At 39.3% G+C, this 25,402-nt stretch overlaps 2 protein-coding genes across 2 annotated transcripts; both read left to right on the forward strand.

The window, feature by feature from the left end:
* Positions 1-2,118: 2,118 nt before the first annotated feature.
* On the forward strand, positions 2,119-3,376 carry LOC144639777 (uncharacterized). Its single transcript, XM_078499071.1, has 2 exons — positions 2,119-2,235; positions 2,666-3,376. The coding sequence occupies exons 1-2, from the start codon at positions 2,175-2,177 to the stop codon at positions 3,259-3,261; spliced, it is 657 nt and encodes a 218-aa protein (XP_078355197.1). The 5' UTR covers positions 2,119-2,174; the 3' UTR covers positions 3,262-3,376.
* Positions 3,377-7,208: 3,832 nt separating this feature from the next.
* Positions 7,209-24,345, forward strand: LOC144639785 (tolloid-like protein 2). Its single transcript, XM_078499079.1, has 5 exons — positions 7,209-7,349; positions 10,119-10,496; positions 15,355-15,738; positions 17,623-18,000; positions 23,954-24,345. The coding sequence occupies exons 1-5, from the start codon at positions 7,259-7,261 to the stop codon at positions 24,343-24,345; spliced, it is 1,623 nt and encodes a 540-aa protein (XP_078355205.1). The 5' UTR covers positions 7,209-7,258.
* Positions 24,346-25,402: the final 1,057 nt, after the last annotated feature.

Raw genomic sequence — 25,402 nt, forward strand, 5'->3', positions numbered from 1 at the left:
TGAAAAAGATTGAGAACCAACTATAAACTGAAGCGCGCATGATTATGACATAACTATGGAATAATTCAGATGAAACATTGAACAGAATTCCTATGAATGAGGTATTAATTATGTTAACAGTGTACAACGGGGTTTATCATTTAAGGTCATTGCCCTGTATTGCATTGCGCATCCTTACTGCGCATAATTTTACACGTAATTTGCGCGCGCACATAAACAAAATGGCGGCTTTTTCTATGCCGTTCAGTCTGCGAGAAAAATAAATCGTTATCGTCTTGTATGGTGACCTATCATTTTTTTCTCAGATTTTGGATCTAGCGATCAAGTTTTTTCTGTAAGACAAAAACATTAATTCCTATGTTTGAAAAATAAATTATCACTGGAAATGTGTACTTTGCCAGTGCTCGCAAGGGAATTAATTAATGAATTATGTGGTATTTACAAGGTCTTCCTGCTCTTAAACGAATATGGTGAACCCATTTTTTTTATTAAAATTTAAGTTCCCTTACAGTAATCAAAAAGATGGCAAAGTTTGGATGAAAATCTTTGTTCAGTTCTATTTCGGAACAATGACCTTAGTCTGAACAAATGCAACATGGGTTGTTCATAAACCGAACATCAAAAGTTAATAGCTACATACGGCTAGTTATAATTTAAATTTGTCATTGAGGGTGGGGGGATCATGGAATGACAACAGCTGAATTACACCCATCCCTTTAATTGTTATGCGCAAGACTTGTACCCAGTCGTCACTCTAGGAAGGGAAATATAAGAGGAGCGACTGGGTACAAGACTTGTGCGTCACACAGGGCAAAGTGTTGCTAAGGCAAACCGCTTTTTCTTAGCTGCACAACTGAGAATAACAATTCCAACGTGAGACATTATGCACAACGACATTGGATAATAATCCACCATTTTCTGTTAATATGAAAAACCGTTTGCTTTTTCGACTTTTCTCTTCGCAGAGTAACAGTCAGGCTAATAAACTGCCGCGCAGTTTATTCTTCTTGTCATTTCGGGTACCAGTTTCAAAAAGCCAAAGTAGAAGTTGCGCAGCAATATTACAGGGTTTTTCTGGGTCTTCGTACTGTTTTGAGGTTCCAGATATTTTGTTCTAGAACATTTCCATATTTAGGTAAGCACGCGTGCGCAAAGCTCTTCGTTACAGTAAACACTCGCATATAAAAACAAATGGATTAAGAAAATCAGGCTAAAATTTGGCCAATAAAGCCCCATTTTTATAAGAACAAGATCAGCCTGAAAAATTCAGCATGTTCTTATAAAAAAGAAAAGGTGTCAATTACATAAAAAACAAGTGATTTTATTCATCATTACCTATAATGAAGGACAGCCAGTCATCTCATCTATAGGCTCAATGATACAGTATTGATTGTGATCATTAAAATCAAAGAATATTTATTAATTTATGCTAATTTTACATACAGGGGCATTTTCAGTGGGTAGTATTACTAATATAGAAATTTAAAAACATTTTAAGAACACTTTGAGGCCGATTTGTCACTACTAAGCACCCATTAAATAAGAACCCGATCAGCCTGACCTCCGAAATCATGTGTTCTTATATGCGGGTGTTTACTGTATTGGTTAAACCAACAAGACCGACCCTGATTAATTATTTGAAGACTTGTTAAACACGATTTTATGGACATTTTCATTTAAAGAAAATTAATTTCTTAATGAGTACCTTTTAGGAGTAAGCACGCGAATACAAATATTTGCCGCATAAAACCATCAATATTAATGATATATTTACTTGTTCGAGGCAGAATTTGCTTTCTAAATTTATTGGATAAGAAGAGAACGATAGAATATTAGTTAATTTTTCATCATTTATACAAATGACCACAGTCAGTTCAGGTAAACCATTTAACGCAAGAACTGCATTTTTCATTCCTGTTAAACCATTTTAATGCAAGCATCTATTCGTTTAACATTCTACACAGCAGAATACTTATTTTTAATAAAATAATTAAAAAGACAGTAATATCATTTATTTAATTTTCGTATTAAAATCATAAAGAAAATTAGAAAACTGTTCAAATATTTTATTCTCGGCGATTATTTTAGAGATTGTTTTGCTTATTTTCGCATTCAAAGACGTCTCAGAAACGAAGGAAAACTGCACGAGACACAAGTTGATCTATTCCACGACTATGACTTCGTTTCTATTAAAACCTACCTTTCTTGTATTCCTGTGCTGTCAGATACTTCAAGGTAAGTTTTAAAGGAGCTATGTCACGAGAATTTCGCATATTTTTGGTCTGAACTGTTTTGAATGTAGTAGTAGGCAACTTAACCCATAAAAACAAACATTATCTTTGAACATCTAAGGGAGATATAACCTTAATGTGCGGATAGAAATCAACCAACGACTTTTTTTTATGACGCGCGGAAACAACCAAAAAACCGGCCATTTTTATCATTTTTACCAGGTTGTCGTTTGAAATCAGTACCTACTGACAGCTAACCAATTCGACAAGAACTAAGACCTCTCGAATAAATTTCAAAATTTTCGTCCGCGCTCTTGTTTTCGAACATTCCGTTCAACGATCTCAAAAACAGTAAGCAATCGCACACATGCTTGTAACTGATTTGAATTTTTTAAAAGAGAATCTCATATTGCTGTTTTCTTCTTATTCTAAAGGAGAAGCTACTTGGTACAAACTCAACCTTGGCAATCACCCAGTATGCTTCGAGGCCAGAAACAACCGCCCAGGTCACGTGATATACCGAGGCACGCAAGGCATGCTTGTGGGTGCCCTGAAGCTCGTATACAGAAGCGGCGAGGTGCGATGCGTCTCCGACGTCGCCTACAACAGTCGCTGGGGTTGCCATGGTTACAGCTCCTTTAAGGCTTACCCGTTAAATGTCGTCATCACTGACCGACAGAATAACGTGATATTTCCCTTGCAACAGTTTATAAAGCACAGTTCAGGGCTGTGGTACACCATGCCAGTGGTAGATGATAAATACTCCGATGAGCTTGTCTTCTCCAACTTTGACTACCCACTGTACTTGCATCCCCATATGGAGCTACGCGTCTGGTTCGGCGAAGACTTGAAGAACTGGTACGAGAGTGATAACCAGGGAAGAGTGTGTGTTGACGTCTTTGCTTACGCCATTGGGGACCTTGGCGCCAGTGCTGGAGGGTCTCCGGGAGGAGGAACCTCGCGAGCACAGGCCCTGTTGAAAGATCTGAAAACGAGCCTCGGGAGCATCATGCATAAAAACTGGAAGTAAAATGTAATCAAGAGAATACATTATGACGAGATACGCATAATAATAAACAGGTTATTTGTTAAACCTGAATAGAAAAGCTGATGTGAAATTAATAAAAAGCGTCTACTTAAAGCAAGCCGTAGTTGTTATTTTTTAATCAAGCAGACTATCTTCTACTAAAACTGTTCTATTTATATTATTATTATAAATCGCTTCTTTTGGATGATCTAAGAAACTATAATTGCTTTAGTTTTGCTTCCCACCTTTGTGTGATTTTTCGTTTACAAAAGATTATGGGTAAACTGTCTACAAGTAAAACAGACTTGACAGATATCGTCAAGAGAGGATAATTATCCTATCTTGACATCGTGGTGTAGATACAATGCTATTCATATTTACCTTGATCATTGCAGTGTCGGAGCCATGAGAGATGTCAGGGATTCTCTCTCCCCCCCCCCCCCCCTTCCCATCCCCTTCCCAGTTTTATTCCCTCTCATCCTTGGAACAAGAAAAGAGGGTCTGAATGGGGTACCTCGCTAACACTAAACACTTAATTTTTTTTGCTCTGTAACACGAAACAGTTAAATTTTATGCATTTTAACACTAACAGTAAAAAACTCTCTGTAACAGTAAATTTCAAAAAGCCAATATTTAGTATTGTATAGTATATGTAAACGTTTTCGGCCATTTTCCGACAATTTCCATTCATTTCGGAAGATTTCCGAGGACTATCGAATGTTCCCAAGTACTGCCGAAGATTTCCAAAGACTACCGAAGATTTCCGGGGAGAAATTCGAAGATTTTCTCCGAATTCATGAGTGATTTCTATCCGATTATGAAGAGCAGGTAAAAATTTACAATGCTAAAAGTTCATGAAAAACCCTCCGAACACTTAACAGTATTTTCTCCGGAAGCCGTAAACATTAAAAAATTGGCCAATGCAACAGCAAACACTAAAAATTATGGGCAAATAACACAAAACACTAAACCCCATTCAGACCCTCAGAAAAGGCCTAAATTCAAGTTGGTACATTTTACTTGGTGGAGCAAAAAGTACTCATCTTCTCTTCGCCTCTCCTCTCTTTAGCACCCCTGGATCTGTCGCTGCACAGGAATGCCACTTACCTATATCACAGGGTTCTGCATCACTGAATTTAAAAATTCCTCCTTTACTGCATTTACAAAGACATTTTATCAAAACCGTTACTTATTATAATAATTAAAGTCAAACGTAAGTTATCCTATGAATCATCGCTCCCTTTTCTGTTATGTTGAACATAATAAAAAACATTACATGGTTGAAAAAAAGAGAGGATTCCTAAAATAGTAAATTTATCTGAAAGTACTATTGTAAGAACAATATCGGTGCTCCATTTTGTACAAGAACGAGGACGAATCTCATAACGAGTCTCATACTGTTATTTACTGTGAAACAGTAACCACAGAGGCTGATTACATCACTTTACGCATATAATGATCGATCCGTGCATCTCTGCTGAGATACAGAAGATCAAGCGTCACCAACTGAAGTCATAAAGAACGTCGCATCGATATCAGATCGCTGACCGATCTGTAATCGAGACCAAGATCTCCAAGAGATATACATAAGTAGAAACACGTACTGAGTTTTTGCTTATGAGTAATTTTAGTTAATTAAGACACCTGAAGCTATTGTGCACTTTTGTTCGCCATGTTTTTTGCTTGTTAAAAATCTTTACGTTACGCATTGCATTTTTCGTGGGTGTTCTTGTTCTCTTGACTAGAATTGTAAGGCCACGAACGGTTCTTCTACTGAAGAACCACGCGTGACCTTTCAATTTTGTTTTTCTTAGGAATACCGAGAAAGTTTCAAGGTAAACGTTGGAATTACAACTCTAAGAAAATTAGCTTTATAGCTACGCGAGGAGATGGTCTTTTAGCGAAACGCGCCAACAGCCTTGAATGAAAACCAGGGGTGGGGCGAGAGGACTTTCTTTGTTACATGACTCAAAAATGCGGCAAAGCGGTGCCGGGCAACCAAGTGTGCGCAGTAGCTATCGAATGGTTGTAAAGGGCATAGTGAATAGCTTGACAAAGTTCATTGTTTAGTTCGCATGTTAATAGCTACTTGCATTTTGTTTGCTCCTTTGAAGTTTGCCGGACATCAAAACAACAAACAGTGATAACGGTGACCAGTCTGGCCACAGGAAGACAATCCTCCGTGCACGTGTTTGAGGCCGTGTGACGTAGGTGTCACGGTGGGCGCTATTTGATCTCATACATTCACTGTAATTTTTGACGATTGACCTCGGCTTAAGTCAACTGATCGCGAGAAATGCTCCAAAAAATACTGAATTTTGCATCTTTTAATTCCAAACTTTGATCTGCTGTAAGCTAGATAAATAAAGTTCACTTTAAACCCCATAAAAACACTAAAGATCACACAAACGATAAAAGGTTAATGAACTTATTTATCTGTATCGATTTATATCAACTTCGCTATCGTTTGTTGACATAACAATAGAAAAATTATCTTTCCTCAATATAAAAAACGTTTGTTCTTGGGAACAATCGATTCGCTTAAAAGAAACCTCTCTTTCAAGGGTGAAATTGAGTTTCTCGTTATTTCCCGCCAGAAAAACGCGGGCTGCCAAAACGCATCCCCCAGTACGCGTCAATGTACGCGCCATTCGCGCCAAAAGATGGCACTCTCTCACACCGTGTCGGATTGACCTGAGTCTCCCCTCCCCCTCCTCCAGTGTCTGTACGGACGTTCGCTCGTACGCTGACGTCAAAACCAAATTTTTTCGGCTCGATGGTTTACCAAAAATTCTAAGGAATGGGGCTACGCTCGCGCACGCCTTCGGCGCGCCCGGGATCTCGGCTAAAAAGTCAGGGGGCTCGCGATTTTGGATTTACAATTTTGATGACGTCACGTGAAAACCAAGAATTACGAGCCCCCTTAAATGCGACGTACGTGCGGGTACAGTCACGAATTGAGTTACACTGTAGTTTCATCATTAGACCACTTCCGATGAGAGCTTTTCGTTTACTTGCTTTTAGTATGTCATGTAATACTTCTCGAAATCATCTTAGTTAGTGCTAAATTTTGTAAAAGCTAATTAAGGCTGCAATTTTCTACCCGAATGCGTCACAACATGTGTCACATTTTTTAGAATTTCTTTGAACCCAATAAGCATCGTGAGTTGACACACCAATGGTGCCGGCTTTTAAGAATCGAATGCAGAAATTTCAACTACTATGCTATGTAAGTCACCATGAGGTGACCAATAACTCTAAACAGAAATAGTTGGATGGAAGGGCAGTAAAATATGTCTGTTAACAAATAGTTTTAATTCAATTTCTCAATGTCCAATCAATGCTTTATTTACGGTGGAGTCCCCTTTATCAATGTTTGGTCTTCACTTTGCAATCTTGTAGTGTATTATTATGCTATTATGCACCTATCAATGTTAACTCCGAGCGATGGGTTCGGGCCTGGAAGGGGATTTTGACATTTTCCACCACCAGGGCAAAGTAACTGGTCAAAATCCCCACCAGGGGGCTGGGAAAGGTGCTCAATTGTCCTTCAAAGCTTGCAGGGTAGCCCAAAAAGCGACCGAGTGTGCCTGCCACGATTTACCGACAAAACTAAATGAAAGCGATATGCGATATGCGATCTAAGCGGTTTTGCTATCCCCGTCCGACAGGAGACTATCGACCACGACGTCCAAAGCCGGGTAATTTACGAATCGGGTGCATCTGCTCGCCCGATTAATAAGCTCCACGTTGTTGTTGAGTGGTCCCAGATGACTAAACGTCTTAGATTTTTGGTAGCTAATTATATCGCTTATATCACCAGCAAAACCATTGCAAATACATGAGCAAGATAAAAGGTTGATTTCACCTGCCCTTCCCCTCTACTTGCCCTTTAAATTAATGATCACCGCTACTTGACCTCAATATCCGGTCTCGGAATGTAATTCAAAGCGACGGAGACTTTCAGTGCACATAGCAAAAGCATTTTAATTGTCTTAATATGGAAGCACACGGACGGGTTCTTGTGTTGCTATGCACAATTTACATCTTAAAGCTCGCCTGTCTTCGCAGCATCGTATTCGCTTCTTCAGGTAGGCTCGTTCTGTTTGATGTTCTTCCCACAGCCAGTTGTTATCCCATGAGCGCTCAAGTTTGGCTTTTATCACAGATTTGATTTCCATGCAAGTGCAGTCTATAAACGTAATATTGACTTACTAAGAGGCGCTTGAATTTAAAATTTCCAAAAAATTATACCGATTTACTTTCTTTGACGATCTGCAAGTTAGTTGTGTGGTAATGAAAGAGTAAATGGGTGGTATAGCTCTCTTTGGGCGGATTTAAACAACACGAAAGTACATTCATACCCGGAAATGTACACAAAGTATTCTTGTTAAAGGTTTGTGTCGTTCATCATGCAAGACTGTGTCTTGTTTAAGGTTGCTGGATTTAATGGCGGTGAAATTTATTTAATAACTGTAATAACATATTCATTTTGCACGTTTTATGTACATATGTAACTCGCTTCAGTATATGATGTGGGAAAGAATGATGAAAATTTATTTGGGCAAGAAATCTGTCAATCAAGGTCAAACTTAATGCTGGAATCAATCCAATTCAATGTGGATTAGCCTGAGGCTGCGGAAAAAATTCGGGAATTATTTCGGGAATATAAACAGGCCCGCTTTTTTGGGAATATCGACACTTACAGCACAAACTAGTTGCCGAATTATGTTTCTCATCGTAAAATATTAAGTAAATATAGCCGATCGATTCAGGCCTTTCGGGGGTATTCTGGCCTATGTGTACCATAAACTATTACGAAACAAGGCACTGTGACAGTATTATTGGATCGTATAGTCGATTTTGAGATTGTTCTTACAGCTTATAGATCACCAATCCGCTGATTACCCGAAATTTCTCTGTCAACCGTTGAGTGTAAAAAATTTACTGCTACGTGTAACGAGGAAGGTCATAGTGTGAGATCTATTTCGAACTGATGGAAATCCCTCACACCGTTTTTTTTTTTGCTTGATGTATTGGAATCTTAGTACCAAATTTCGTGGCAATCCGTAAAATTGGCATAGTCTATAAATACACGCGCATATAAACAAAATCGTAAACATTTCACGCAGTCGCCTGTTGTGCACAAACCAGCCAGTAGAAATACAAGAGATTTCTAGGCGTTTGGACAGAAAACATTTCGCCCTAACTAGTCGCTTGTGTGTAGGACATGAAAAGAAAATAAAACTTCGAAGCAGAGGAGAACAGGATCAGAAACAGATTTCATGACAAATATTCGCTCGGGATTCCTTGGCCGAACCGCCTTGGCTGCGAAATTTGCCTTTCGCGGGCGATCAAATTCGCTACAGCGAGCGTATAAAGTCGGGTGCCGTTTAATAGCCTTTAAAATGAACGATTTCGTCAAAATCGCGTTACGTGAACACTTCTGATTGACAAGAGCTTCGATTGTTGTGTGATAAATCATAAGATGAAGCTGTAAACAACAGAAGAAAAGCGATTTGAAATGCGACTCCGGGGCCATTGATTGGATTAACAAAAATACGTTTTAAGATATTAAACTCTCGTGCGTTTCAAGTTTTTAAAATAATATTTTGGAAATTGCATATAAACTATAAATTGATTGATTTGGATTGACATTACAACTGTTTGCAAAAAAAAAAAAACGAAATCACTCCTTGAAGGTACACAGAAACCTTGTTGCACAAACCTCACAAAGGGTCTCACAAAATACATGTTCTCACCCACTCCACCCCTATACTCGTCCCTTCCCGGGCCGCTACTCGACCTCAATATCCGGTCTCGGAATGTAATTCAAAGCGTATAATACATTCTTCAGTGTACATTACAAACTGAGACAGTTCAGTTATGGAAGCACACGCACGGGTTCTTGTGTTGGTATGCACAATTTACATCTTAAAGCTCGCCTGTCTTCACAACATCGTTCTCGCTTCTTCAGGTAGGCTTGTTCTGTTTGATGTTTTTCCCACAGCCAGTTGTTATCCCATGAGCGTGCGTGCATGGTTTTGCTTTTATCACGCATTCGATTTCCATGCCTGCAGTCTGTAAACGAAATTTTGACTTACTGAGAGACGTTTGGAATTAAATTTCAAACAAACTAAACCGATTTACTTTCTTTAACAATCCCCAACAGTTAGTGATTTAATCTAAGTTTTAAGTTGTGTGTTAATGCAAATAGTAAATGCGTGGCATAGCTTTCTCTGGCGGATTTAAATAACAAGAAAGTACATTGATACCCGGAAATGTAGACCGAGTATTCTTGCTAAAGGTTTGTCTCGTTCAACATGCAAGACTGTGTCGTGTTATAAGGTTGCTGGATCTAATGGCGGTGAAATTTATTGAATAACACATTCATTTCCTGTTTTCAAACAGAGGTCTTATGAAGTAAAATTATAACACTTATTCCTGGACCGGACGGCGAAATATATGTCTCTTGGTCATTTTGGATTTATACATCGACCGTGTTGCGCTCGATTCCTGTGTGACAACCTCAAGGGAGATATTTCCCGCCCGGCCCTCCAGCTCTGTCTCAGCCAATAAGCTTACATCTTTTTAACCAATCAGGGCGTGTACAAAACCAACACTACGTTATAAGTACAATAGTACAAGTCGTTGTGTTTGTCGAAGTTTTCAAATATTCACCAGGCTTTACCAAGATTTTAGTTTCAGAAGATAGAGATACAACCTCGTCTTCCTTCCACCCTGCCCCATCACATCGTACTGAAGAGTGAAATTCTTATCTTTGCTTCCACTTTGCATAAAATAATCCGACCTCGATCCGTTAGCTCACCTTTTTACTGATCAGATATTTTGCTCTGTAGCATGTCTTCCACCTGGGGACTTTCTTAGGGGAACAAGTGGATTCTTTTCAAGCCCCAATTTTCCAAACAACTTTCCTGCAAACAGCAATTGTACCTGGAATATCACAGTACCCACTGGGCGCATCATAAAAGTTACTTTCTTCAACTTCACTTTGGAACCAAACCAAAATTCAGCGTGTATTGGGGAGTCACAAGGGGCCCGTGTTTTTATCACTAATGTCGCTTCAGATAATGGAGCTCAAGATTTCAAGATCTGTGGTCAAAATCTTCCTGCTCCAGTGTACTCTGTGGGGAATTCCATCCTGGTGAGATTGCGATCTCTCAGCAATGTGTACTCGGGATTTAAAGCATCTTACGAGGCGATAGATGGAGGACTACGTAAGTCTGCTTCTTACTTAACCTCGATGAGTTATACTTCCTCTTGTATGGTGGCCGAGAACTGCCAATCGAAAAATCCTGGTTTTGGAGGATTTTTTATTTTATTTTAATAATTCTTTTCATTTTGATTTGTAATTTTTTTTCCTTTTTTTCAATTCGTTTTTATTTTCAATTTTAAATTAAAGACGAGTGAAAGTAAAATCAATTGAAATTCAAATTTAAATCAAAATGAAATCAAAGTAAAATGAAATGAAATAAAAAAGTTAAGGCAAAGTAAAGTGAAACTGAAATGAAATGAAAAACAAAACTAGTGGCAGCGCTCGGTCATACGAAAATTTAATTTAATTTTCAAAGCAAAGTGGAAATAATTTTTCGCATGGCCGAGCGCTGCCACTACCAGCGTGCCTTGCGAGATTGAATCTTCCAAAATGGCGGACGGCCGTATGTCACGTATGACGATGTCGATCCATGATCCAAAAGGAAGCTAGGTCCCAATATGTTCAGCAAGGTTTGAAAAGATCTGAAATCTTGGACTTTTTGAGACGTGATTTTCCACAATGCCCGGGTAGTATCCGTAGCCTTGTCGTCACTTCGAAAGTTTATGCTGCAAATGGCGTTGGGATTGATAATTTTATGAAGGCTGCCGAGAACGAGTTAAAAGGCCCCGGGTAGCCATTAGGTTACAGAGCACTGCATAAGACGATCAGACAGGAATATGGGCTTAATTTTACGAGAGACCAAGTGCATGATGTAATGGACCCAGGCGTTTGAGGCCTGCGCGACTCTTATCCACGTGCGATAGTCGTTTCAGAGTTTTGCGCTAAAGAGTGTGTCTTTTAGGGATCTGTCATTTTGTATGAAATAATCGGGGGATCTTTGTAGAATATTTCGTGAAACAATGGCTACCATTTTTGCTTAAGTATTTACAGCTGTATTTGTTTCAAGTTGAGCACTGATGGTTGATATTGCGTGACGAAAGGCGAGATTCGCTTGTTTTGTTTATGTTTATGTTTAAAGGGCGAGACCCCTGACCTCAAATTTAACCTCTGAGAGGGTGGCCGTCTTCTTGCCTGAACTAAACCATATGGTGGCATATATCGAGCATATACAACACGAAAAACAATTAACTTACGTGCGTGAGATTTTAAGTCTAATCATGTGGTGCCAGAACGTAACACAACGAACAAGGAAGGTAAAACCAAAACATCGAGCTCAAGAGACAAAACGCTCGATCAAATTAATGCATGAAGCATGACCTTTACAACACAGAATCTCTCTAAACCAAATTTTGGCTTTCTCAAAGTAAAGCTACAACAGTCTCTGGCGAAGAAGGACAAAGATAAATATGTCCGTAATAATATACAATATATCTTTGAATAGTAATATTTATTCAATTTATAATCAACATTTCCCGAAAATGTTGATTATTAAGCTTGTCCAGGGCAAACATTCTGGGAGCTTAGGCTGTTAGGCATATCTTGCAAATAGAAATGAGCCAAAACAAAAGCAAAACATGTGGCAAATTGCAAGAGCTCTACAAACCGGAAACCGTAGAGACCAATGACCTCTAGACATTTGCTAGGCTAGTCTTACGGCTCTCTGCCTCCAGATAATATATAAAACGGCAGTACAACTATCACGATCGTAGGAGTCATGAAGGACTGTCTCTTTCAGTTTAACAATGACAATTAAGTTTGCCATGGCCATCCAAAAAGTGAACCCAGTTGGGCCCCTGGTCGTTAACTCGTTCTCGACAACCTTTATGCAACGAAGCCAACGGCATTGAAATTTCGAAGTGACGAGGCCTCCTCTCAAGGCTACGGATACTACCCGGGCATTGTGGAAAATCACGTCTCAAAAAGTCCAAGATTTCAGATCTTTTCAAACCTTGCTGAACATATTGGGACATAGCTTCCTTTTGGATCATGGATCGACATCGTCATACGTGACATACGGCCGTCCGCCATTTTGGAAGATTCAATCTCGCAAGGCACGCTGGTAGTGGCAGCGCTCGGCCATGCGAAAAATTATTTTCACTTTGCTTTGAAAATTAAATTAAATTTTCGTATGACCGAGCGCTGCCACTAGTTTTGTTTTTCATTTCATTTCAGTTTCACTTTACTTTGCCTTAACTTTTTTATTTCATTTCATTTTACTTTGATTTCATTTTGATTTAAATTTGAATTTCAATTGATTTTACTTTCACTCGTCTTTAATTTAAAATTGAAAATAAAAACGAATTGAAAAAAAGGAAAAAAAAATACAAATCAAAATGAAAAGAATTATTAAAATAAAAAAAAATCCTCCAAAACCAGGATTTTTCGATTAGCAGTTCTCGGCCACCATAGTAAATGATTAAAATCAGTAGTTTATTAAGTGTGATGAGACTAGTACACAATGTAGTCCAGAAAAAAAAACTGTTGTTGGTGACTGACCTTTCGACAACCTGAGCGGAAGTAATCTTAGTTGTGGTTCGCCTGATGATGTTACTTCTACATTTCTCATATATAGAGACTGGGTTCCAGTCAGAATAGAGATTCAAAAGCATAAAGCGCAAAGATAAGAACACTGAGACACACATGTACATGCGTAAACCGAACTGCATAAATTCAGGTGCAAAATACAAGAAAACGATTCTTTGTATTTTACGTGGTCGCGCTTATACCGTCTTTGTTGCGTTAACTGCGTAACTAGCGTTCCGACACGAATGAGTAGTTTTCCACATTTTGGCCGCACAGAAACTGGCGTGACCATTTCCCGTGTAAACCAGTAAAGTGCAAGTTTCAAAAACAGCTGTTTATAAGGTCTCTCGGCAGCCTTAGGCTGATTTTTATACCTAATCATACCTTTTTGGTACGCTTCGGCGGCAAAAAAGTCCCGGGGGGGGGGGGGGGGGGCACTCAAAAAAGTTTTATACGGGGAGGCTCCGCCCCAAGCTCTTACTTCTTACCCTTTTATATACCATTTTCACAGAAATTGTACCCCTTTCGTATACCTTTTACTGAAAAAGGTACCCCTTTCATATACCTAAAAGACTTGGCATAAACTTAGAACAGGACGTTTTCTTGTCATTTTCATGTTGCGCTTTATAAATTAAAATAATACAGCCATAAAGTGCTTCTGTTCGAAATATTTTAATTCAAGGCCCTTTAAAAAACCTAAATGACGGATTTACATACCCTTTCATATACCTAAACTTCTGAAACCCCTACCCTTTTATATACCTGAAGCCTGAAAAAGGTACCCCTTTCGGGCGGAGCCTCCCCGTATAGGCCATTATATGGAGTAGCCCCCCCCCCCCTCGGGGCATATCAGGCGAGTTTGGTCGAGCCATGGTTCGTATTTTGACGAGACGCAGTCTCGCCAAAATACCCATGGCGAGAGAAGCGTACCAAAAAGGTACGATTACGTATTTACCGTGCCCAAATTCAGCCAAAAATCCGGTTATATTTAATTTATCGCTCTGTTGAAGCCATGCTTGCCAGGTACGTAGTACAAATTGTGTTGAACCTTTTTGTATTAATACGTTTTTGGTCTTCAACAGTTAAAACAAGTTCCTCTTCTGCCTTTTTTCCCACTTGTTTGTTTGGAGTTTCATTCTCTAAATTTCCAAATCCAAATTTAGCGGAAAATGTGAAACATTCCGACTCCATTGTTTCAGTCTGAATGTCTCAGTACTCGTCAACAAACATCGCGCAATTGGCGAGCGCGCTCAAGTCTAGTTTTGGCGGGAAAGTTTTTCTCCTTTTACGACCATTTAGAATACGAGCTTCCGTTTTATTGGTAAAACCTTTTTTCAATTCATCGTACGGTAACACTACTTTACTTCAAAGTGACCGTGATATGGTGGCATATCAGGTCAGTGACTTGATATCGTAGGATATCAGGACAGTAGATCGCGCCTCTGATTGGCTACTTGCGAATTTGGGTACGGTAAGTACACGTACTGCATCAGGAAAAGATATTTTAAGCCTGGGTCACACTTGCAAGATAAGCACAAACATAAGTGCAAGCTCAAGAAAATGCTAGTGTGCACGGAGGTGAAATAAGCATAAGCACAAAAAAAGAAACATGTTACTTTTTCTTTTGCTTGTATTTATGCTTTTTTCACTGGTGTTATGCTTCTTTTAAAAGTGGGAACAGGCTTGAAATATGCACAAGCACAAGATTTGGCTGTTGACGTGGCTCTTATCGTACAATGTTCATCAGAATTTCTAAAGCACTGCAGTTGCAAATGTCGTCTTGTGTTCGTGCTTATTGTGAACATCCTTGTGACTATGTTTGGGTTTATGCTCGTGCTTATCTCACAAGTGTAAAGCAGCCTTTAATCATCATATCTTTATGCTTATCGGGTATGAACAAACTCATGCTTTTTTTCGCCTATGTTTGTGTTGAAGTCTTGGAATACTACTTGGCTTCACACTAGAAGCTAAGTTAGTTTCAAGTAAGCACTTGACTCAAGTGCACTTGAAAATCTCAAGTCGCATTTTACAAAATCTGGCTTTACACCTGATGACAAAGTATATTACTTGAGGTACAAGCTGTCAATATTTTTCAGAATTGTGACAACGCTGCATGCCGCTTTAATTTGGCTTCCATTTCCTATTGGTCAAGTACGTTCTCAAGTGTGGTGTAGACCATACTTGGCGGCGTACCTCGGCTTCTTCGAACTACTAAAGTTTCCATGGTCATCAAGCCAAGTTCAAGTAAGTACGTTGTACCCCTTTCACACTCAAAGTAGGTTCCAAGTGCACTTAGATTATACTGACGAACTCTAGTGTGAAGCCAAGTACTGTGGGCACAAGCCGGACGTTAAAATAGATATTCTTGAAATGAGATAAATTGATTTCCTTTCCAGTGTGTCCTAGAGGTATCACCCTTACTGAACGATCAGGTGTTATTACCAGCCCTTTTTACCCCAGAATGTATCCAGGCAGCCAGAACTGCAGCTGGCAAATCACAGCACCCCAAGGAAACCGTGTTAAGCTTGAAATTGCCATCACTCTCAATATCCAACAGTGTGGACCACAGCCGGACTGCACGTGCGATTACCTGCAAGTTCAAAATGGGTTCTCTGCTGATCACAATGGAAATGAAAAAATATGTGGTGCACCCAGTAAAACTATAACATATTACTCAACTCATGAGAGCTTGAAGGTACTGTTTGTGTCTGATGATACCCAGTCCAAGCAGTACGATGGGTTTGAAGCAACTTATACGCAGCTGAATTACTCTCCTCCAAGTAAGTGGTGAACTAAGGGAGTTAGTTTCTTGGGAGGCAAGCATGGCTGAGTGGTTAAGGGCGCTGGTATTGTAATCCGAAAGGTCTTTGACACTAGCTGAATTTGTTTCTCGGTTGTCCCGAGTTCAAATCCTCGACCACGCTTTGTATATAGCCAACTGGTCTGCCTCCTGCCAGTTGGGATATAACCTTGTTATGTTCATTTAAAATTATTTGTTTCCTCTGTTTCAGTGGCGTGCCTGTAAACTAGCTATCTTGTTGAGATATGAAGCTAAGTGCATGACCACTATAAACATACATTTTTTAATTTTTATTTTTTGGGGTAGTTATATGGTCTTTTATTACATAGACACGACTTTTTTACTGGAAAAAAGACCACTGAGAAAAATTCATACGAAATTACTTCCGGGACCGTAGTGACCTGATTATAAATTTCAATGTAACATGTGCGATGCAGGATATGTTGGTTATACTCGCGGCCACCTCCACGAACGCGTTGATGGACACAAACAAAAATCGTCGTCAATTTGTAAACATTACCTTGGCGAACATAATTCGAACGTACCACCTTGTCTTTCAGAACAATTTCACGTGCTTACCAAATGTACTAACAAATTTGATTGCCTTATCAAGGAGATGCTTTTCATAAGACAACTTAAACCATCCATAAACGTGCAAACGGACTCGATTCGCGCAAAGGTGTTCACTTGAAGAATTTGTGATCCTTTGTTATTATGTTAATTCGTAGAGACTACAGAAACTGATATCGCATTATTTATTCACTTTGCTTTGAGAATGGTGTCACGATGACGCCGAAACGTCAGCTTTTAACGTTAATATTCGCTAATTTGTCTGAGGTTACAGAAATTATTTCGAAATTATTTCGGGAATATAAACAGGCTCGCTTTTTGGGAACTGAATATGGACACTTGAGTACTGCTCAAACAAGTTGCCAAATTATGTTTCTTATCGTAAATATTGAGTAATCAAAGATCTCTTCGAGATATCGACTTTTTTGCACGAAGTATTAGTAGTTGTTATCCCATGAGCGTGCGTGCATGGTTTTGCTTTTATCACGCATTCGATTTCCATGCCTGCAGTCTGTAAACGAAATTTTGACTTACTGAGAGACGTTTGGATTTAAATTTCAAACAAACTAAACCGATTTACTTTCTTTCAAGAACAATCCCCAACAGTTAGTGATTTAATCTAAGTTTTAAGTTGTGTGTTAATGCAAATAGTAAATGCGTGGCATAGCTTTCTCTGGCGGATTTAAATAACAAGAAAGTACATTGATACCCGGAAATGTAGACCGAGTATTCTTGCTAAAGGTTTGTCTCGTTCAACATGCAAGACTGTGTCGTGTTATAAGGTTGCTGGATCTAATGGCGGTGAAATTTATTGAATAACACATTCATTTCCTGTTTTCAAACAGAGGTCTTATGAAGTAAAATTATAACACTTATTCCTGGACCGGACGGCGAAATATATGTCTCTTGGTCATTTTGGATTTATACATCGACCGTGTTGCGCTCGATTCCTGTGTGACAACCTCAAGGGAAATATTTCCCGCCCGGCCCTCCAGCTCTGTCTCAGCCAATAAGCTTACATCTTTTTAACCAATCAGGGCGTGTACAAAACCAACACTACGTTATAAGTACAATAGTACAAGTCGTTGTGTTTGTCGAAGTTTTCAAATATTCACCAGGCTTTACCAAGATTTTAGTTTCAGAAGATAGAGATACAACCTCGTCTTCCTTCCACCCTGCCCCATCACATCGTACTGAAGAGTGAAATTCTTATCTTTGCTTCCACTTTGCATAAAATAATCCGACCTCGATCCGTTAGCTCACCTTTTTACTGATCAGATATTTTGCTCTGTAGCATGTCTTCCACCTGGGGACTTTCTTAGGGGAACAAGTGGATTCTTTTCAAGCCCCAATTTTCCAAACAACTTTCCTGCAAACAGCAATTGTACCTGGAATATCACAGTACCCACTGGGCGCATCATAAAAGTTACTTTCTTCAACTTCACTTTGGAACCAAACCAAAATTCAGCGTGTATTGGGGAGTCACAAGGGGCCCGTGTTTTTATCACTAATGTCGCTTCAGATAATGGAGCTCAAGATTTCAAGATCTGTGGTCAAAATCTTCCTGCTCCAGTGTACTCTGTGGGGAATTCCATCCTGGTGAGATTGCGATCTCTCAGCAATGTGTACTCGGGATTTAAAGCATCTTACGAGGCGATAGATGGAGGACTACGTAAGTCTGCTTCTTACTTAACCTCGATGAGTTATACTTCCTCTTGTATGGTGGCCGAGAACTGCCAATCGAAAAATCCTGGTTTTGGAGGATTTTTTATTTTATTTTAATAATTCTTTTCATTTTGATTTGTAATTTTTTTTCCTTTTTTTCAATTCGTTTTTATTTTCAATTTTAAATTAAAGACGAGTGAAAGTAAAATCAATTGAAATTCAAATTTAAATCAAAATGAAATCAAAGTAAAATGAAATGAAATAAAAAAGTTAAGGCAAAGTAAAGTGAAACTGAAATGAAATGAAAAACAAAACTAGTGGCAGCGCTCGGTCATACGAAAATTTAATTTAATTTTCAAAGCAAAGTGGAAATAATTTTTCGCATGGCCGAGCGCTGCCACTACCAGCGTGCCTTGCGAGATTGAATCTTCCAAAATGGCGGACGGCCGTATGTCACGTATGACGATGTCGATCCATGATCCAAAAGGAAGCTAGGTCCCAATATGTTCAGCAAGGTTTGAAAAGATCTGAAATCTTGGACTTTTTGAGACGTGATTTTCCACAATGCCCGGGTAGTATCCGTAGCCTTGTCGTCACTTCGAAAGTTTATGCTGCAAATGGCGTTGGGATTGATAATTTTATGAAGGCTGCCGAGAACGAGTTAAAAGGCCCCGGGTAGCCATTAGGTTACAGAGCACTGCATAAGACGATCAGACAGGAATATGGGCTTAATTTTACGAGAGACCAAGTGCATGATGTAATGGACCCAGGCGTTTGAGGCCTGCGCGACTCTTATCCACGTGCGATAGTCGTTTCAGAGTTTTGCGCTAAAGAGTGTGTCTTTTAGGGATCTGTCATTTTGTATGAAATAATCGGGGGATCTTTGTAGAATATTTCGTGAAACAATGGCTACCATTTTTGCTTAAGTATTTACAGCTGTATTTGTTTCAAGTTGAGCACTGATGGTTGATATTGCGTGACGAAAGGCGAGATTCGCTTGTTTTGTTTATGTTTATGTTTAAAGGGCGAGACCCCTGACCTCAAATTTAACCTCTGAGAGGGTGGCCGTCTTCTTGCCTGAACTAAACCATATGGTGGCATATATCGAGCATATACAACACGAAAAACAATTAACTTACGTGCGTGAGATTTTAAATCTAATCATGTGGTGCCAGAACGTAACACAACGAACAAGGAAGGTAAAACCAAAACATCGAGCTCAAGAGACAAAACGCTCGATCAAATGAATGCATGAAGCATGACCTTTACAACACAGAATCTCTCTAAACCAAATTTTGGCTTTCTCAAAGTAAAGCTACAACAGTCTCTGGCGAAGAAGGACAAAGATAAATATGTCCGTAATAATATACACTCTTCAGACCCCCCAAGGAGGGAGAAGAGATTTTTACAACTACAGTTCGCAGAGTGCTGATCACTAGTTCAATTTTTTTAAAAAAGTAAAGTTTTTTTGCACAGGAAAGATGTATCTCACGAAGGGCGTGCGCAACGTTTAAAATTGAATCAAAGCTACCAAATATTTCCCTGTGAAGTATTTCTCGTGACTATTGTTAAGTCTTTCGCTAGGTGCACTCAGCCGTAAAATAAAAAATTAATGAACCGTGACTTCAATTTTAGTGTTTAGCTAGGTGCACTCGGCCGTAAAATAAAAAATTAATGAACCGTGACTTCAATTTTAGTGTTTAGCTAGGTGCACTCAGCCGTAAAATAAAAAATTAATGAACCGTGACTTCAATTTTAGTGTTTAGCTAGGTGCACTCAGCCGTAAAATAAAAAATTAATGAACCGTGACTTCAATTTTAGTGTTTAGCTAGGTGCACTCGGCCGTAAAATAAAACATTAATGAACCGTGACTTGAATTAAGTCTTTCGCTAGGTGCAGTCAGCCGTAAAATATAAAATTAATGAGCCGTGACTTCAATTAACTATTTAGCTAGTAGCACTAGCTAAATAAACCAATTAAGACAATTTAGAACAATGTAAGACGATTTAGATCAAAGAAAAAAAGACATTATGTCGCCGGCGTTATCAGATTTAGATCAAAGAGAGCCGCCGATGTGAATGCGGCGATTGGCTAGTGTTATTGTTTTGAGGGTGTGAAGGAACCAATTTAGATCAAAGGCGGCGACGACCCCCTACCTACTAAAAAAGAAATAAACACATAATATATCTTTGAATAGTAATATTTATTCAATTTATAATCAACATTTCCCGAAAATGTTGATTATTAAGCTTGTCCAGGGCAAACATTCTGGGAGCTTAGGCTGTTAGGCATATCTTGCAAATAGAAATGAGCCAAAACAAAAGCAAAACATGTGGCAAATTGCAAGAGCTCTACAAACCGGAAACCGTAGAGACCAATGACCTCTAGACATTTGCTAGGCTAGTCTTACGGCTCTCTGCCTCCAGATAATATATAAAACGGCAGTACAACTATCACGATCGTAGGAGTCATGAAGGACTGTCTCTTTCAGTTTAACAATGACAATTAAGTTTGCCATGGCCATCCAAAAAGTGAACCCAGTTGGGCCCCTGGTCGTTAACTCGTTCTCGACAACCTTTATGCAACGAAGCCAACGGCATTGAAATTTCGAAGTGACGAGGCCTCCTCTCAAGGCTACGGATACTACCCGGGCATTGTGGAAAATCGCGTCTCAAAAAGTCCAAGATTTCAGATCTTTTCAAACCTTGCTGAACATATTATACCTAATCGTACCTTTTTGGTACGCTTCGGCGGCATATCAGGCGAGTTTCGTCGAGCCATGGTTCGTATTTTGGCGAGACGCAGTCGAGCCAAAATACCCATGGCGAGACCAAACGAGCCTGATATGCCACCGAAGCGTACCAAAAAGGTACGATTAGGTATTTACCGTACCCAAATACAGCCAAAAATCCGGTTTTATTTTTTGCTCTGTTTAAGCCATGCTTGCCAGGTGCGTAATACAAATTGTGTTGACCTGCTTGTATTGATACTGTTTTGGTCTTCAACACTGTTAACAAGTTCCTCTTCTGCCTTTTTTCTGCTCGTTTGTTTGGAGTTTCATTCTCTAAATTTTCAAATCCAAACTTAGCGAAAAATGTGAAAATTCTGACTCCATTGTTTCAGTCTGAATGTCTCAGTACTCCACGGTCGGCAAACATCGCGCAATTGGCGAGCGCGTTCAAGTTTAGTTTTGGCGGGAAAGTTTTTCGCCTTTTACGACCGCAAAACACCAGCTAAATTTAAATTACGAGGTTCTATTTCATTGGCAAAACCTCTTTTCAATTCATCGTACAGTAACACTACTTTACTTTAAAGTGACCGTGATATGGTGGCATATCAGGTCAGTGACTTGATATCGTAGAATATCAGGACAGTAGATCGCGCTTCTGATTGGCTACTTGCGAATTTGGGTACGGTAATGGGACATAGCTTCCTTTTGGATCATGGATCGACATCGTCATACGTGACATACGGCCGTCCGCCATTTTGGAAGATTCAATCTCGCAAGGCACGCTGGTAGTGGCAGCGCTCGGCCATGCGAAAAATTATTTTCACTTTGCTTTGAAAATTAAATTAAATTTTCGTATGACCGAGCGCTGCCACTATAGTTTTGTTTTTCATTTCATTTCAGTTTCACTTTACTTTGCCTTAACTTTTTTATTTCATTTCATTTTACTTTGATTTCATTTTGATTTAAAGTTGAATTTCAATTGATTTTACTTTCACTCGTCTTTAATTTAAAATTGAAAATAAAAACGAATTGAAAAAAAGGAAAAATAATTACAAATCAAAATGAAAAGAATTATTGAAATAAAATAAAAAATCCTCCAAAACCAGGATTTTTCGATTGGCAGTTCTCGGCCACCATACTCTTGCTATAGTAAATGATTAAAATCAGTAGTTTATTAAGTGTGATGAGACTAGTACACAATGTAGTCCAGAAAAAAAAAACTGTTGTTGGTGACTGACCTTTCGACAACCTGAGCGGAAGTAATCTTAGTTAGCTTTAGTTGTGGTTCGCCTGATGATGTTACTTCTACATTTCTCATATATAGACTGGGTTCCAGTCAGAATAGAGATTCAAAAGCATAAAGCGCAAAGATAAGAACACTGAGACACACATGTACATGCGTAAACCGAACTGCATAAATTCAGGTGCAAAATACAAGAAAACGATTTTTTGTATTTTACGTGGTCGCGCTTATACCGTCTTTGTTGCGTTAACTGCGTAACTAGCGTTCCGACACGAATGAGTAGTTTTCCACATTTTGGCCGCACAGAAACTGGCGTGACCATTTCCCGTGTAAACCAGTAAAGTGCAAGTTTCAAAAACAGCTGTTTATAAGGTCTCTCGGCAGCCTTAGGCTGATTTTTATACCTAATCATACCTTTTTGGTACGCTTCGGCGGCATATCAGGCGAGTTTGGTCGAGCCATGGTTCGTATTTTGGCGAGACGCAGTCTCACCAAAATACCCATGGCGAGAGAAGCGTACCAAAAAGGTACGATTAGGTATTTACCGTGCCCAAATTCAGCCAAAAATCCGGTTATATTTAATTTATCGCTCTGTTGAAGCCATGCTTGCCAGGTACGTAGTACAAATTGTGTTGGCCCTTTTTGTATTAATACATTTTTGGTCTTCAACACTTTAAACAAGTTCCTCTTCTGCCTTTTTTCCCACTTGTTTGTTTGGAGTTTCATTCTCTAAATTTCCAAATCCAAATTTAGCGGAAAATGTGAAAAATTCCGACTCCTTTGTTTCAGTCTGAATGTCTCAGTACTCGTCAGCAAACATCGCGCAATTGGCGAGCGCGCTCAAGTTTAGTTTTGGCGGGAAAGTTTTTCTCCTTTTATGACCATTTAAAATACGAGCTTCCGTGTTATTAGTAAAACCTTTTTTCAATTCATCGTACGGTAACACTACTTTACTTCAAAGTGACCGTGATATGGTGGCACATCAGGTCAGTGACTTGATATTGTAGGATATCAGGACAGTAGATCGCGCTTCTGATTGGCTACTTGCGAATTTGGGTACGGTAAGTACACGTACTGCATCAGGAAAAGATATTTTAAGCCTGGGTCACACTTGTAAGATAAGCACAAACATAAGTGCAAGCTCAAGAAAATGCTAGTGTGCACGGAGGTGAAATAAGCATAAGCACAAAAAAAGAAACATGTTACTTTTTCTTTTGCTTGTATTTATGCTTTTTTCACTGGTGTTATGCTTCTTTTAAAAGTGGGAACAGGCTTGAAATATGCACAAGCACAAGATTTGGCTGTTGACGTGGCTCTTATCGTACAATGTTCATCAGAATTTCTAAAGCACTGCAGTTGCAAATGTCGTCTTGTGTTCGTGCTTATTGTGAACATCCTTGTGACTATGTTTGGGTTTATGCTCGTGCTTATCTCACAAGTGTAAAGCAGCCTTTAATCATCATATCTTTATGCTTATCGGGTATGAACAAACTCATGCTTTTTTTCGCCTATGTTTGTGTTGAAGTCTTGGAATACTACTTGGCTTCACACTAGAAGCTAAGTTAGTTTCAAGTAAGCACTTGACTCAAGTGCACTTGAAAATCTTAAGTCGCATTTTACAAAATCTGGCTTTACACCTGATGACAAAGTATATTACTTGATGTACAAGCTGTCAATCTTCTTCAGAATTGTGACAAAGCTGCACGCCGCTTTCATTTGGCTTCCATTTCCTATTAGTCAAGTACGTTCTCAAGTGTGGTGTAGACCATACTTGGCGGCGTACCTCGGCTTCTTCGAACTACTAAAGTTTCCATGGTCATCAAGCCAAGTTCAAGTAAGTACGTTGTACCCCTTTTACACTCAAAGTAGGTTCCAAGTGCACTTAGATTATACTTACGAACTCTAGTGTGAAGCCAAGTACTATGGGAGCAAGCCGGACGTTAAAATAGATATTCTTGAAATGAGATAAATTGATTTCCTTTCCAGTGTGTCCTAGAGGTATCACCCTTACTGAAGCATCAGGTGTTATTACCAGCCCTTTTTACCCCAGAATGTATCCAGATAACCAGAACTGCAGCTGGCAAATCACAGCACCCCAAGGAAACCGTGTTAAGCTTGAAATTGCCATCACTCTCAATATCAAACAGTGCGGACCACAGCCGGACTGCACGTGCGATTACCTGCAAGTTCAAAATGGGTTCTCTGCTGATCACAATGGAAATGAAAAAATATGTGGTGCACCCAGTAAAACTATAACATATTACTCAACTCATGAGAGCTTGAAGGTACTGTTTGTGTCTGATGATGACCGCCCCAAGCAGTACGATGGATTTGAAGCAACTTACACGCAGCTGAATTACACTCCTCCAAGTAAGTAGTGAACTAAGGGAGTTATTTTCTTGGGAGGCAAGCATGGCTGAGTGGTTAAGGGTGCTGGTATTGTAATCCGAAGGTCCCCGGTTCAAGACCTGCCCTTGCACTAGCTGAATTTGTTTCTCGGTTGTCCCGAGTTCAAATCCTCGACGACGCTTTGTATATAGCCAACTGGTCTGCCTCCTGCCAGTTGGGATATAACCTTGTTATGTTCATTTAAAATTATTCTGTTTCAGTGGCGTGCCTGTAAACTAGCTATCTTGTTGAGATATGAAGCTAAGTGCATGACCACTATAAACATACATTTTTTTATTTTTATTTTTTGGGGTAGTTATATGGTCTTTTATTATATAGACACGACTTTTTCACTGGAAAAAAGACCACTGAGAAAATTCATACGAAATTACTTCCGGGACCGTAGTGACCTGTTTATAAATTTCAATGTAACTTGTGCGATGCAGGATATGTTGGGTTATACTCGCGGCCACCTCCACGAACGCGTTGATGGACACAAACAAAAATCGTCGACAATTTGTAAACATTACCTTAGCGAACATAATTCGAACGTACCACCTTGTCTTTCAGAACAATTTCACGTGCTTACCAAATGTACTAACAAATTTGATTGCCTAATCAAGGAGATGCTTTTCATAAGAAAACGTAAACCATCCATAAACGTGCAAACGGACTTGATTCGCGCAAAGGTGTTCACTTGAAAAATTTGTGATCCTTTGTTATTATTTTGATAGCGGAGCTCCTAAGCGTAGCACCATAACCATGAAAGAAGAAACACTATCGAAATGAGTTTTCATGGTCAACATGGATAGCGGCATGGTTCGCGGGCGCGTACGTACGGCGTACATACATACATACGGAGTCGCGCAACATGGCGGCCATAGTTTGATGGTAGAAAGAGTGAAGCAAGAAGGCCGTATAAAGGCAGCCGTAAAAAGGCGGCCTTTAAAATTTAAAGAGGGTTGAAAAGAAAAACAAGAAGCAATGAAACAAAATGTGGCTTAAAATTACGTGTAGAAAGTAATCGACCGCCAAAAAAGTGGACAT

Source organism: Oculina patagonica, unplaced genomic scaffold, assembly GCF_052425735.1.
Source record: "Oculina patagonica isolate OP01 unplaced genomic scaffold, crgOcupat unplaced13, whole genome shotgun sequence".
In the NCBI taxonomy this organism is placed as follows: domain Eukaryota; kingdom Metazoa; phylum Cnidaria; class Anthozoa; order Scleractinia; family Oculinidae; genus Oculina; species Oculina patagonica.